This window comes from Anolis sagrei, chromosome 2 (assembly GCF_037176765.1).
Source record: "Anolis sagrei isolate rAnoSag1 chromosome 2, rAnoSag1.mat, whole genome shotgun sequence".
NCBI lineage: Eukaryota > Metazoa > Chordata > Lepidosauria > Squamata > Dactyloidae > Anolis > Anolis sagrei.
Window position 1 is genome coordinate 132,262,696 of NC_090022.1, and position 15,414 is coordinate 132,278,109.

Sequence of the window (15,414 nt, forward strand, 5' to 3'; positions counted from 1 at the left end):
CATTTTCAACAATTATAATTTGCATAGGGAAAACATCCTATGTCAGTATGCACACCAATAAAACAAGAAAATACAGCGAAGTTCTAAAAAAAAATACAGGTCCAGATTCTAGCAATTCTATTGCTTATGAAGGAAGGGGAAATTCACATCACAGGGAAGAAAATTACAGTTTATCAGGAAAGGTGGGTGGAAACACACAACTTGCCCGCAAAACAAACCCCAGCCCCAAATCAAGAAAAGATACAACAAAAAAATGAAGAAGCAACTTACTCTTGAAGGGCAACATAGCTCCAAAACAGTTGATGCAAAAACAAAACAAACGTTAGCAGGCAAGATGTGATTTAGTAGAACATTATGCCAAACTTAATTGTGTGCTTTTGCTTACAGTGAAATAAGTTGGGAGGAAAAGACGTGAACGAAAAGATAAACCAGGCAAAGAGTACATACTCATCTTCTAGACGTTAGAACTCGAAACTCTTTTCTTCAGAAGCAAGACAATTAAACAAAACGTTAAAATGAGCACAGGGGAAGTAAATTAAAAATATGGCACTCTGTAATATGTTTATACTAAAAAAGACAATACGAAGACATAGATATTGGTGGGCAAAATCTGCCCATGTGATATGTTTGCGGGATGGCCTCACAACAACAGATTGGGAATAAGGGTGAGGCAAATCTCAATGCCGTCACATGAACTTATTCTCTGCCCTGTTGCCAGATAATCACCCACCGCTGGCCTAGAACTGCACAGTCTCAACGGACTGCATCTAAGCCTTGGCAGCTGAACAACTGTGGGACCAAGAAATGCCAGCCTCCAAAAAGGTAGGACTTCCTGCAGCCATTTTCACTTTCCAGTGGATATGAACCTATGGGTTCAGGACTGCCATTTCTGGAAAGGTCTGCATTGAGAGATTTTTTAAAATGTTCTTTTCCTCATCTCTAGCATCAGAAACAAAACTATGTATTTTTTTAAAAATGCAGGAAGCTTTCTCGTCCCTTTTTTTGTTTTGGAAAAATGTGTCTGCCTATAGAGAGAGTGTTAGTAAAAGCAGAGGAAAACAAAGGGCTTGTTATAAAAAAGATTTAGCCTCTGACGCCCACCGTACCGTGGGGGGAGGCGATCCTCTTCCAATCAGTGGGACGTTTTCATACCGTGGATTCCCACCAAAGAGCACAGCTTGGTTCCTGCAGGTAGAGAGGAGTAAGATCAGGAGGACAGTCTCATGAAAAGTAACTCTGCTGTCAGCTTCTGGCTAAGAAATATCCCTGCCACATTTCTATACAGAAGCAGCCAACATTTGTCAGGAAAAGGTTGAGGGAAGGAAAAGAGGGGGGGGGGTTATAAATCTTAAAGAAATGGCTGCTTAAAAGTAGAACTAATGCCAAACCTAGCCTGCCTTTACAGTTACATATACACTGGGTCCTTGGTATCCGCTGGGGTTAGGTTCCAGCATCCTCCCCTATGGATACCCAAATCCACTGATGTTCAAGTCCCATTACACACAATGGCATAATAAATGGTATCCCTTGTATAAACTGGCCAAATCAAGGGTTGCTTTTGTAAATTTTAAGAAATATTTTCAAGCTGTTGATGGCTGAATTTGTGGATACAGAATCTGTGAATACGAGAAGGCTGGCTGCGTCCAGTTTTGTGTGTGTGTGTGTGTGTGTGTGTGTGTGTGTGTCAGGAGCAACTTGAGAAACTGCAAGTGCATCCAGTTGAAAAAGACCCTCTGATATTGCACAGCAGTGGCAAAAGTTAGCCATAACTCATTAAGTCAATTGCTGGGAAAGATCCAGTCAACAACTATAGATATTCCTTCCATCGAGGAAGAAGAAAGAGTGTACACACTGGTTCCTCTCTCTAGGTCAGTCTGCTTTCATTTGCTCTGGCCTTTGTGTACCTTCCTGAAGGAAAAGCATTGTACCTTTTGAAACCCAAATCAAACGCTGGTTTTAAACTATATAACGTCACACAGCTTGCGCTCTCTATATTTGAAGAAATGCATCTCTTGTTGTAGACCCACATTTTGAAATCAACATCCCAGTCTTTTCCCCCAGGGATAAAGGAGGGACCCTTCTTTGGCACTACTCCCCATGTGTGCAGTGCTTTTCCCAGTGAGAATTTTTCATTTTCAACATAATCTTCTTTTTTTTGGCATCAAGTTGTATTGTTTCTCCATATAAGCCTTAACTCATGAATTGTGACCAGCTGGTTTTAAAATATCAAAATAAATATCAACTAATTAACTCTCTCATTTGCTCTTCCTTTTTTTGTTTTCAGCTTCATGTATTACACTTTAATTGTAAGATACTCTAAGTCTTCTTTTATTAAAAAGGCAGGGAAGAAATGTAAAAGATACATAATAGAACCAATTCCACCATGTTCTTGACATACCCTTTCCCTCAGTGAGCAGAAACAAGAAGTGGGACTTGTTCTGCATTTTTCTGTAAGTCAGCTAGTAATGCACAAAATGGACTGACACCTAAAGTCATCATTTGTAGGCCTATGGTTTACCAATTTTTAAATGTTATCTTACCAAGCCTCCCAAAAGGGAAGGTAGATGATAAAAGTAGAGAGATGGTGATCATGTGCTAAATTCTTGAAGATTTAACTACTTTTTCAGCTACGTGAAAGAATGACAGCTCATTTGACAGCAATTCCATCACATGGGCCTTTGTATGTGATGCAGTCATTTCATGGATGTGCATCATCCTTGAATGTTCACAATGAAATCAGCATATCTGAAAATGTTTTCCATACTTCAGAACCTTCTTGCATGTCCTCAGAAAGCTTTATGTGGCACAGCGTCATACCAGAACTTATTGCAGTATGTCAGAAACAGCACATTTGAATCAGTTTCTGCTTGCCCCAGAACCAGCATTCCAAGGGGCCTTTCTAATGTGATGTTTTGTATATGTATGTATTTATGTATGTATAGGGTGGACAAAAAGTAAATCTTGTATTTTATCCCTCTTTCTTTCTGTATTCATGTAATAAGAAAAAAATGGGCCCAACAGTTTCAGAACTGGATCTCAATTCAGTATTACTTTGGAACTTAAAGAAGAAAGAATCTTTGAATAAATAAACAATCTGTTTCAACTTAATTTGCAATGGTCTTTCTAAACTAATTTTGTAATGATCTTTCCTTTTGTGTTCCCTACATTCATCATGGCAAGGGTGGTGCTGTCATCTGGCAAACAGCAGACAAGAGCCAGCTTCCTTCCCAATCGTGAGGGAAGAAAAGCTGACTTGGTAGTTGTGGAATAATTTCCTCCTGAATTAGAGAATGGCAAAAGTACTTGGTTTTGTTTGTTCCTCAGGTAAGTAAGGTGATTTTAATGGCAGTGGCTATGCAGCAGTTACACCTGCTGAAAGGAAAAGTAAGATGGCGATGGGTCTTCCCCCAAAAGAAATAATGCATTACATTTAAATGTACAAAAATATGTTAAATTTGGGGATTTTCTTTTAAAAAAGCATACTAGGCAGAAGACTGATGAGACATGATGGCAAATACAAAGAACATATACTCTTTGAGTTAGGAAACACAGATATTATCCCTGAATCTTTCATACAGCCCTCCACACAGTAGCCACACCACCCCAGTAATGGTAACTTATTGGTAGGATCCATTTAATGAAGAAAAAGATTATCAGCATTTCACTTTGTGGATTATAAGCAACTAAAAAGTTCCTGAGAACTGAGCTACTTGTTACTGACAAAGATACTACCAGCCCGTGTTTCCTTCTTTGTATTGCTTACCGTATATACGCTTGTATAAGTTTACCTCGTGAATAAGTTCAGGACAGCTTTTGAGGACAAAAGTATGGACTTAGATAAGTTAAGGGTTATTTTGCAGAGAGGGGAATTACCAATGCTATGTCCTCTCCCAAGCATTCAAAAAAAAAAAAAAAAAAAAAAGGTCAGAAGTGGTAACATGACTGATAGAATTGAGGGGATCAGTGCTTTTTTTGAAGTTCTCCTGGGATGCAATGAGCTCTCATCTTTTGTAACTTTATCTACAAAAGAGGATGGTTCCTTTTTTTTAATAAGTCGATACAGGTTGTGGAATTGAATTTCTGATTAAAATTTCTAGATTTACAGATGAGTATATAGGGTGACTACAATGAATCCACCTAAAAATTAGAAAAGACTTCATGAGGACAAGAGCTCTTTCATACTAGAATATGATGCCTCAGAGAGAGATGGAGCATCCTTCTCTGGAGGTTTTAAACGGAGGCTGAATGGCCATCTGTAGGAAGTGCTTTGATTGTACGGCCGTGCGTGACAGAATGGGATTTGACTGGATGACCCTTGTGGTCTTTTCCAACACTATGATTTGTGAATCACTGAACTGTGGAGATGGTAAGGGCCTTGTGGATCACTGAGACAGTTTGGAGCTGCAGCTAAAGCATCTCAAGCAGATAGCTGTCAGTCTCTTTTTGAAGATGTCCAGAGAATGGAACTATTTATCTAGAGAGGGCCAACTACCTTTCTAGGCAATCAGTTCCATAGCTAAACCTCTCCAAGTAATTGGTTGTGTGCTCCCCTAGTTCCCTTTCTCTGGGTGGAGAGAAACTGTAGTACAGCACATTGACTTCAATGGAGTATTACCAAAGACACATGCAAAGGCTGATGGCAGCTCAGGGAAAAGCAACTCAGTTCCCTCCAGCTGTTTGAACAACACCATTGGCCACATTGGCTGGGATGAGGGTGGGTTGTATCCCCAAACCAGGTTGCTCTAAATCCCGTTCTCTTTTCCTTTCCAGTTATATCTCACAAACTTTAAGAAGCTTATCTTTATGAAGTCTTTTTTATGCCTGTCCAGTCTCTCCTTCCTCTTTGTACTCTTGCTACCTGAAAGTTTTTCAGTAGTGTTGGCACTACAAAGGCACTGAAAGAGGACTGGAGAAACACAGACTTTCAACAGCAACATGTTTGCAGTAAACAATTCAATAAACTTTGAGCTGAGAAAGAAGAGGATTCCACTTCAGTAGCTTCATGTGTCAGCTTTCAACAGGCAAGGTGAACACCAGCTACAGCCAAAATCCTTTATTGAACATTTATGAAGAGTAAAACAAGTTTTAAAAAATGGGGAGAGCAGATAAACCTTCCTTACTAGCTACTCCCAACACATTAAAAGGGAATAAATCTATAAATCTGGCCACCAAAACTGAAATTATAAGTAAAGTGGGTATTGGTGAAGGAATAAAAAAATCCCTACATTAATTTTGAAACAGACCTGGGTCTCTAGAAGGTTCAAAATATTTTTTTTTCTTTACCAATACAAAGCTTACCTGACCTAATTACTTCATTTCACATTTGCATCTCTTTAGTTTGTTGTAACATGTTCAAGCTATTCCATTTTTGTGATGCAAGACACTGTTTTCACATTATGTTTGTGTCTGGTACCAATTTGGTTGTAAAAGGAACACATCTCCTTTGTTAACTGGGGTATACCTGTACTTTCAGTGATCCATCCCCTTTTACTCTAATGGGGAATGGCACTGAGATTAAAGAAATTAAACATTTGGGAAGGAGCAAGGGGAGGGGGCTAAACTGGCATGACTTTGATCAAATGGTAGCTTGATTGAAACTTGGTAAAACGGAGCTCTCATGTGTGTCTCATTCCCTACATAACAACTGCCAAGTCAATGTAAATGGACAAAGGCCTTTTGGTAAGAGAGCAAGAAAACTTAGATGTTAACACAGGACCAGAAACAAAAGGCCCTGTGTTAAGTGGAACGCTTGCAGCATGTTTGCCAACAACATCTGGTCCACAAAGTAGTACTATTTTAGCTGTTTCATCTAATACAGCAAAAAAAAATTCCACACAAGCTTTTCTACGTTTCAAGAGTTGTAGCATTTCTTTCATTTAGAATGACCTCCTGATGCCCTACCCGTACTCTAATATCTCGTGAGATTCTCAAGGTTTCATTTTTCTTTTGTTTTGGTTGGGAAGGCAACCCCCAGAGTTTAAAGAGCAACTGATGATCCAGATTAGGGTCATCCACTGGGTGGTTGGAACATAAACTCAGGAAATGAAGTCAAGGGCAGGCTGGTGGGGGTTTGCCAGCCACTGCAAAAGGTGGGATGGAGAGACTTTGCGGTTCTAAGAGAAGGATGGAGCAATGGAAGCAAATGTGAAAGTCAGCATGAAAACCCAGCAGATGGAACCACAGCATGGAGAGCTAGGGACCTGGACATGTTCACCTGGGCACCCAAATCATTTTCATTATAGTGACTTTGGGCATGGGCATGGGATTACAGGCTTTCCTTTTGGTATCTCAGACATCTTCTACTCACATGTATTCAGACACTGGTGCATTGGAGATGGTCTGCGCTGGAGGCTGGAGACTCGTCTGACTGCCCATGCTGCTACTATAGCTGCAGAAACTACGGATCTGCCCACGGCTGGGGTTGTGGGAAGCAATGCGTCTGGCCTGAGGATTGAAAGGGTCCTCTTCATCTATGTCGTCATATTCCCGATCCCTGAAGGTAGGGGGAAAGAACCCTGTAAATGTAGATCTGAGGCAGAGACTCAACTCCCTTAATCCCATGTAAATGGTGCAGGAAAAAAATATTAAGGAGCTACGGAAAGGTTGCCTCGCTTAGACACACCAACAAGAAAAGGAAATAACAATTTACTAGTACTGGTTTGGGGAAAACAGCAATGTTGTGCAGTTTAGACACTGAAAGGGTTAGGCTTCTAGAATCCCAAAGCCAATGAGGAATATGGGGAGTTGGTGTCCAAACTGTAATTTTTTGAACTCTCTGTTTCAGGCATCAATTTCACAAAGGGACCCTGACAGAAATCTCAGTCAGTGAGAAGCAACAGTGTTGGAAGCAGAGAACTGATTCTGCCTTGTTCTGTGACAAGATCTCCAGGTTTCCAAGCCTGAGAGCTGATTGTGAATTTAAAAAGAGCACAAAAATTATTTATTTATTTATTTATTTGCAGTATTTCTATACCGCTTTTCTCACCCCTAGGGGGACTCAAAGCAGTTTACACATAACTGGCAAAACTTCAATGCTATACAAAAAAGTGTAAGAATCTCACAGTGCTTTCTGACAACATTATTCTAATACTAGAAAGAAGTAAGATGAAGAATTTGCAAGTTCCAGAAATCGGTGTTGCAAGCGGCAGGAAAACACAAAGATAGAGGAAGACCAGGAGAACACTCCTTTGTTGCTTCCTTCTTCCATGCTTGCTCACGTGACTCCCTTTTTAATTTCTCCTGATTTTTGTCTTCCCTAGTAAACGAAGGATGAGTGCAGGGAGCCTACAAATACATGGGGCTGTTGCTCAGCCAACAATTTATATGCTCCATAAATTGCTTCCTGGATGCTATGTGGAAGCCTTTTTAGAAAACCCCAGTTTTGGCGTCATGTTAACGGCAGTCTCTGGGGATGTAACGAGAGCATCTGCTTGTCCAGTTTTGTTGGATTCGTTTCAATTGGTTCAGCTTGAGGATGTGGACAGGATCCTTGGAGAGGTGCGACCCACCACATGCATCCTAGACCCCTGCCCTTCCTGGCTGATCAAGGAAGCCAGAGGGGGTTTGGCAGAGTGGGTGAAGGTGATGGTTAATGCCTCCTTACAGGAAGGAAAATTTCCAGCGAGCTTAAAACAAGCTATTATAAAACCGCTGTTGAAGAAACCATCACTGGATCCCACTCAATTTGACAACTATCGGCCTGTTTCCAATCTCCCCTACTTGGGCAAGGTCATGGAACGTGTGGTGGCAACACAACTCCAGGGGTTTCTGGTAGACACTGATTATCTAGACCCGGCACAGTCTGGCTTTAGGCCGGGACATGGAACTGAGACAGCCTTGGTCGCCTTGGTAGATGATCTACGCAGGGAGCTAGACAGGGGGAGTGTGTCCCTGTTAGTTCTGCTGGACCTCTCAGCGGCCTTCGATACCGTCGATCACGGTATCCTTCTGGGCCACCTCATGGATATGGGGCTCGGAGGCACTGCTCTGCGGTGGCTTCGATCCTTCCTTGAGGGACGGACCCAGAAGGTGTTACTGGGTGACACCTGTTCGGCCCCACAACCGTTGTTGTGTGGAGTCCCACAGGGTTCTATCTTGTCCCCGATGTTATTTAACATCTACATGAAGCCGCTGGGAGAGATCATTCGGAGTTTCGGACTAAGATGCTATCTCTATGCAGATGACGTCCAAATCTGTCACTCCTTCTCACCTGTCACCAAGGAGGCTGTCCAGACCTTGAACCGGTGTTTAGCCGCTGTATCGGACTGGATGAGAGCTAACAAATTGAAATTGAATCCAGACAAGACAGAGGTCCTACTGGTCAGTCGGAAGGCCGAACAGGGTATAGGGTTACAGCCTGTGTTAGACGGGGTTACACTCCCCCTGAAGACACAGGTTCGCAGCTTGGGAGTGATCCTGGACTCATCGCTGAGCCTGGAGCCCCAGGTCTCAGCGGTGGCCGGGAGAGCTTTCGCACAATTAAAACTTGTGCGCCAGCTGCGCCCGTACCTTGGGAAGTCGGATCTGGCCACGGTGGTCCACGCTCTTGTCACATCCCGGTTGGATTACTGCAACGCACTCTACGTGGGGTTGCCTTTGAAGACTGCTCGGAAACTTCAACTAGTCCAGCGAGAAGCAGCCAGATTGCTCACCGGAGCGGCGTACAGGGAGCACACCACCCCCCTGTTGCGTCAGCTCCACTGGCTGCCGATCCAATTCCGAGCACAATTCAAAGTGCTGGTTTTGACCTACAAAACCCTATACGGTTCCGGCCCAGTGTATCTGTCCGAACGGATCTCCCTCTACATCCCACCTCGAAGTTTAAGATCTTCTGGGGAGGCCCTGCTCTCGACCCCGCCAGTGGCACAAGTGAGACTGGCGGGGACGAGGAGCAGGGCCTTCTCAGTGGTGGCCCCCCACCTGTGGAACTCACTTCCCGGGGAAATCAGATCGACGACTTCCCTTCTAGCGTTTAGGAAAAAACTAAAGACCTGGATGTGGGACCAAGCTTTTGGCCATGCTGACAACTGATTAAAGGACCTATCGATAGACAAGGACAATGGAATGGAATGGATATATGGACTCTGATATATGGACTCTGACATGAGATAGTTTTTATGATTTTAATAGGTATTGATGTTTCATTTTAATTGTTGAACTGTTATATTTTGTATTGTTTGTTGTGTGATTTGGGCATCTAATTGTGCCTCCTTTGTAAGCCGCCCTGAGTCCCCCCCGGGGTGAGAAGGGCGGGGTATAAGTAGATGAAATAAATAAAATAAAAATAAATACTAGCTGGAAAATTTTATGCAACCCGGAATAATCTCAAGCAGGAGGAACATGGGACATATCTGCAGACTCTTTCACAAGAATCCACAAATAACAGAACTATTAACATGTGATAAAATAAAGATGATGAGAGATAGGTCTAGAATTACAGATACAATGTTCTTGGATAGAAATGGCGAGAACAGTAGGCTCTGAAACATTAAGCACAACAATTTAGGACAGACATTTTTGATCTACTCATCTTTATTTTTAAAAAAGCCGCTTCCAGAATTAACAATAGTGATTTTGTCATTGGGTTGCGTTAGTAGAAGACTCTTCCACTTACCTGCTGGCTAAATGCTGCCATGCACGAGGCGTAGCACAAATGACGGTGGTGAAGGACACGGCAGCCAAGATCGAGAAGAGAATGAGGTAGAGCAAGCCTTCCACACCGTCGTAGCAGATCCCAATCAAAGCATCCAGGTAGTCCTTGAGTTGTAAGGGATGAAAGAAGAAGAGGGGAGTGTCTTGGTCCTAAGGGTGTCAAGAGGCATGAGTAGCTAATGGCCTCAAAGCACCTTGTCGCATTACATTGCTGCTCACCTTGTGAAGACCTCTGCAGTCCAACATGGCAGTCAACTGGTGGAGGCTGGTCTCAGAGTAATTCAACAGCTGCTGTATGCCAAGCAGGTCTTTCTGCATCCAAGGGAAAAGCAGTGAGTGAAGCGACACATTTAGCATTAAAAAAGGCATATGGCTACAGGAGGGAACACTCTCACAATACGATTGCTAGTAGAGACTAAACTAGGGCCATTAGTCCCATAGAGTTTGAAAAAATCTTATGAGAGATCTGAAGGTTTCAACTGCTAATGTTGCTGCTGTATTACTCCCATCCCTATAGTCCAGCCTCTCACAACCAGTCATCTTCTGTTAACATTAAGCTATTAATCTCCTTATTCCTAGCCAGCACAGACACTTGGCATGCTGTCTGAAGACTGTGTGATTTGTGGTATAATATGTTGCTATGCTGACTTAAATGCTGCCTAACAGGGCCAGCGTATCTGCAGAGGGATAGAGCCACCACATTAAAAACATGTAAGGTTCTACAATAAAGGGAGAGGTTCCTCTTCCATAGGAGCCCCTTAAGCATGGGATGATGCCAGACTTCCCAACTCATCATATACAGTCAGTCCTCCACATTCTCTGGTGATAGTTGCACAGGATAGTGGGAAAAACATGAATAAAATAACATTTCCTTTTACTGAAACAACACCTTTCTAGGAATTTCTAGTTCTCCAATATGGCTCTATGGCAGTGGTTCTCAACCTGTGGGTCCCCAGGTGTTTTGGTCTATAACACCCAGAAATCCCAGCCAGGTTACCAGCTGTTACGATTTCTGGGAGTTGAAGGCCAAAACATCTGGGGACCCACAGGTTGAGAACCACTGCTCTATGGTCACACAGCTGAATGGGAGAATCTAGAGATTATCTTAGAGATAACTTTTCTATCAAATATGTGAAAGGGCAAATCAGCAAAAGTCAAACCCAATTCCATATGATTAAGATCTGAATAGCAGAACTGAACAGCTTACTTGATCATAGAATTATTAAATAAATTGGCCTACCCGGTTAATTTTAAACTATGTATTTTAACTTTACATTTTGTTAGTATTGGTGATTTACTATTTTTTTTAAGATTCTAAGATGCCATCAATTCTAAAATGCATGCTAATTTAAGTACCGCCAAAAAAGTAAGCCTTGGAATTGATGAAATACAATAATCTTTGTTCTATGTATTTTAATGGTATTGTTTCTATATGTATGTTTTAATTGTGTGTACCCTGCCTCAAAATGTGACAATAATAACAATAACAATTTTATTGTTGTTATTGTTGTTATAAAATTGAGGTATTTACCATATATATTAAGTCTCCATCAGTACCGGCTGAAGTCTCAACCCTATAAAGCTAGACTTCTCTGTTCAGAAAATGGTTTTCAACTCCTGTGGTAACTTGGAGATTCCTGTCTCAACTTCTATTGACACAGCACCTTTCCCATTCTGCCAACATTTTTTCCTGCTTCATGCAGAAGTAAAGGGCATGAATGTATATATATAAGATGAAAATGATGATCACTGCGCTGTTGTAAAGGACAGTAGCTCTGTACATTTTGTACATGTTACTACCAGAAGGATGCAGAAGTAGTCTATGTGGACAGCGGAATACCAAGTCATGCTACTGCAATTTGCATTTCTACTTTTTTTATATTTTACATTGCCATAGCAGTAAAATTTATGCTTAACAGCATTATCAACATGTTTCTTTTACTGAATGAATTACTAATTTTGTTTCTGTTTACTTGCTGCCAATAATTCTACTCATTACTCACCATTTACAATACATTATAAACTCAGGAACAGAATACCTGTAAACATGTGAGCTGACTTTTTGTTTCTATCACAGTGAACAGGTTTGGACACAGATTCTTTGTCACGGCAACTGGTGGATTTTAAGATAAGAAAGGTTGAAATTGATTTCTATAACATGATAGAGTGTTGCATCACTTACCTCAGCTGTAGGAAAAAGAGGCACAGCAAATTGCATGAGTCCCTGAATCTGGATTTGCATGGTCGTAAGGGAGCGTTGGTAAATAGTCAGAGCCTGCAAAAAATATATATTCAATGCATTAGCCATGTTTTCTTCAAAGGTGAAGAATACAAATACAAGGAGAACTTCAATACCAGCCCTTTCCAAGTCCTGGGAGTCAGTTCATCTCTTGCCCCTAGCGTATGCAGAGGATACGCAGAATAGAATCATAGAATCAAAGAGTTGGAAGAGACCTCATGGGCCATCCAGTCCAACCCCCTGCCAAGAAGCAGGAATATTGCATTCAAAGCACCCCTGACAGATGGCCATCCAGCCTCTGTTTAAAAGCTTCCAAAGAAGGAGCCTCCACCACACTCCGGGGCAGAGAGTTTCACTGCTGAACAACTCTCACAGTCAGGAAATTCTTCCTCATGTTCTGATGGAATCTTCTTTCTTGTAGTTTGAAGCCATTGTTCCATGTCCTAGTCTCCAGGGAAGCAGAAAACAAGCCTGCTCCTTCCTCTCTGTGATTTCCTCTCACATGGAGGAGGGAGCAAGCTAAGGTATCCCTCCGTTCTCAGAGACTAACCAAAGGGCTTTCTGATTTTCTTAAGTAGTCAATCCTTTCCACAGAAAGAGACAAAATACTGGGAGGTGAGTGTTAGGGAAGCTGAAACTCATTTTCCATGAGGGGACCTGGACCTGGATTTCATGATGAAATGGTATTGAGATGATATTGAAATGTCTTGAGATCTTCTGGAAAGGTCCTTCTTCTGAGGCATCTAATGTGAACTCAGGAGGCTGCTTTTGGTTGGCTGCTCCCCAGCTTCTCTTCCCAAAGAAGTCCGATTGACACACACCTTGCTATCTTTCCATAGGCAGCTAAAGTTCCTTTCTCTCTCCTTTGGCAGGCCTAGGAAGGCTGGTTGTTCAAGGGAAAGGGGCTTGCATAATGTGCTGTTACTTTCTCTTTGTTGCATTCCTTTAAATGATTTATGATTTAAGCACACTTTAATTGTTTGATAGTTTAATCACATTTTAAGCTTTTCTACATTGTGAATTCTTAGCTAAGTTGGTTTAATAGCTGTAAGCTGACACGAGTCCCCAAGTAGGAAAAATAAAGGATTAACAACAACAGCAGCAACAACACCAACAAAACAATCACGGCTAGACAAATAATTCCTTTTCTAGACTGACCTCACCATAGAAAGGCAAGTCCCCTCACAACAAAATTGATGGAATAAAAACTGATTCATTACTTCACATCCATTACATACTTTTAGTAACACAAAACAGCATTCATTATTTCAATGGTTAATTATGTTCAATTTTTTGTTTAACAATCAGTGATTCATGTTACTTGGGGTTTGGCAGTTATGAGTACTTAAAAATGCTTTGCAATTTGACAATTATATCAATGGCTTAATTAATTCATCAATCTAACAAGCCTGGAAACAGAAACTATAATATAATGGTAAGACCACTGCTAGAACAAAGTTATGAGTTCCCTTATCCTACTGCAGATGGAATAGAGACATAGAAATGCAGAGACATAGCAATGCAGATTTCTCATTGTCAATATATAGGAGCCCCCGGTGGTGGAATGGGTTAAACCCTTGTGCTGGCAGGACTGAAGACCGACAGGTCCGAGGTTTGAATCTGGGGAGAACGCAGATGAGCTCCCTCTATCAAGGGACATGAGAGAAGCCTTCCACAAGGATAGTAAAACATCAAAACATCTGGGCGTCCCCTGGACAATGTCCTTGCAGATGGCCAATTCTCTCACACCAGAAGCGACTTGCAGTTTCTCAAGTCGCTCCTGACATGAAAAAAAAAGTTGATATGTACAGATAAGGTCAAGTACTCACCTGCTGGAAGGGATTGGTGAGACTTTGGGTACAATATAGGTAGTACTGAACAATCTCTGCAAAGCAAAGTACACCAAAACGAGAGTCAAGAGCATGGCACCTATCTACAATACGCCAACATTACTTAAAAAACTCAGGTTCTAATGCTAGATTTCTGCAGCTGGGTTAGCACCTCCCAAAAAGTTTAATCTGCCCTATTGATATTGACTAGGAAGAGGAGCTGCTGGAAGAAAAGTCTGAGAGTTATAATTGCTGTCAAAACCAGATGGAGAGGGGCAACTGTATTTTCCACGAGTCATGTAATCAAGAATCTGAAGCGAAATTTTGGATACTCAGCTGAGTTAAGGATGTTTTCTTAGCCTCCCTCCCCAGTTAATCTTTTGTTGTCTTAGCAAGCTCTCTCTGCGCCACCACTACTTCTGCTGCTGCTTCTTGTCCTCCTTCTCCTCCTCCTTTTCTCTCCCTTCCTCTCTCTTTTTCTCAAGCACACATTCTTTCTCTTTTTGTGCAGTTGGTAAATGTAGACATGAGGAGCACTGCTCAAAGCTCATGGCTCCTCAGATACTGACAGATGCAGAAGCTATTATTTGCTGTATACAGAAAATGTGAAATGGGAACACAGTATTCACATCATGCTCTGTTATACATTAGTAAGATTTGTGCTGAACCTTGGGTATAGCATAAATCTATGAGAGCACCCTTTCTTCCACTGCTTACTGCCTCTGTCTCTTCATAAATGTATGTATTCCGGACTGAATTTTCTCAAAGCAAAACAAAGTCATTTGCAAGCAATAAATTATACAAATTGGGCAGTTTTGCATAATGCTAAGCTTGGCTACAGATACAAGTGTTTTTTCTCTTGCTAAGCTTCGGACATTTTGATTTCAAGAATGAGAGTGATAAATAAGAAAAAACACGATGGTGTATTATTGTGTAGTGGGACAAGATCACTCTTCAGGGCATTTTTAACTTTTAGCTGTAATCAACATAATCATCATCTACACTGGAAGTTCTATTCTGTTTGTGTTTGCTCAACAATCATGATCTCTGTGTGTATCCTAAATTACATTCCCCGATCCCTTTCTTTTTAAAAGCAGATTCTACACATTGGAAAGGAACAGTTATAGAAAAGAATCAATGCGTACAGAAAGGATTAAGGAAAAATTGGGGAGAGGGTGTACCCTTTCAATAGCCTCTGCAGTTGATATGTTTTTAATCAATTTTAAGGGTTTATTTTTTATTACTGTTCAAGTTTAATGCAGTCATGCTGGCCACATGACCTTGGAGGTGTCTACGGACAATGCCAGCTCTTCGGCTTAGAAATGGAGATGAGCACTAACTCCCAGAGTTGGACACGACTGGACTTAATGTCAGGGGAAAACCTTTACCTTTTACGTTAATTTAATTTTCATGTTTGTATATTTTATGTTTTAATTGTACTGTTTGGTTTTCCTGTAAGCCACTTTGGGTCTACTTTTAGAGAAAAAAGCATACTACTACTACTACTACTACTACTAATAATAATAATAATAGCTGACACGATATGAGAATTTAAAAATCGAACTGAAAAGATTCTGGCACAAACCAGTCAAGGTGGTCCTAGTGGTGATTGGCATACTGGGTACAGTGGTGAAAGACCTTGGTCTGCACTTAAACACAATACTGCTGACAAAATTACCATCTGCCAGCTGCAGA

The 15,414-nt window shown here is 41.4% G+C and overlaps 1 protein-coding gene across 4 annotated transcripts in view; it reads right to left on the minus strand.

The window, feature by feature from the left end:
- Positions 1-15,414, minus strand: part of TTYH2 (tweety family member 2) — a 78,933-nt gene that overhangs the window by 10,044 nt on the left and 53,475 nt on the right. For 2 of the 4 annotated variants that reach the window (XM_067463872.1, XM_060764250.2), the window contains exons 8-13: positions 13,720-13,775; positions 11,834-11,926; positions 9,871-9,963; positions 9,614-9,756; positions 6,308-6,493; positions 1,107-1,185 (exon numbers count right to left, since the gene is read on the minus strand). In XM_067463872.1, coding sequence (XP_067319973.1) covers positions 1,107-1,185; positions 6,308-6,493; positions 9,614-9,756; positions 9,871-9,963; positions 11,834-11,926; positions 13,720-13,775 — 650 coding nt within the window. Of the gene's footprint in view, positions 1-447; positions 482-1,106; positions 1,186-6,307; positions 6,494-9,613; positions 9,757-9,870; positions 9,964-11,833; positions 11,927-13,719; positions 13,776-15,414 lie in introns of all 4 variants that reach the window. The other 2 variants (XM_060764252.2, XM_060764251.2) reach the window with 2 other exon arrangements.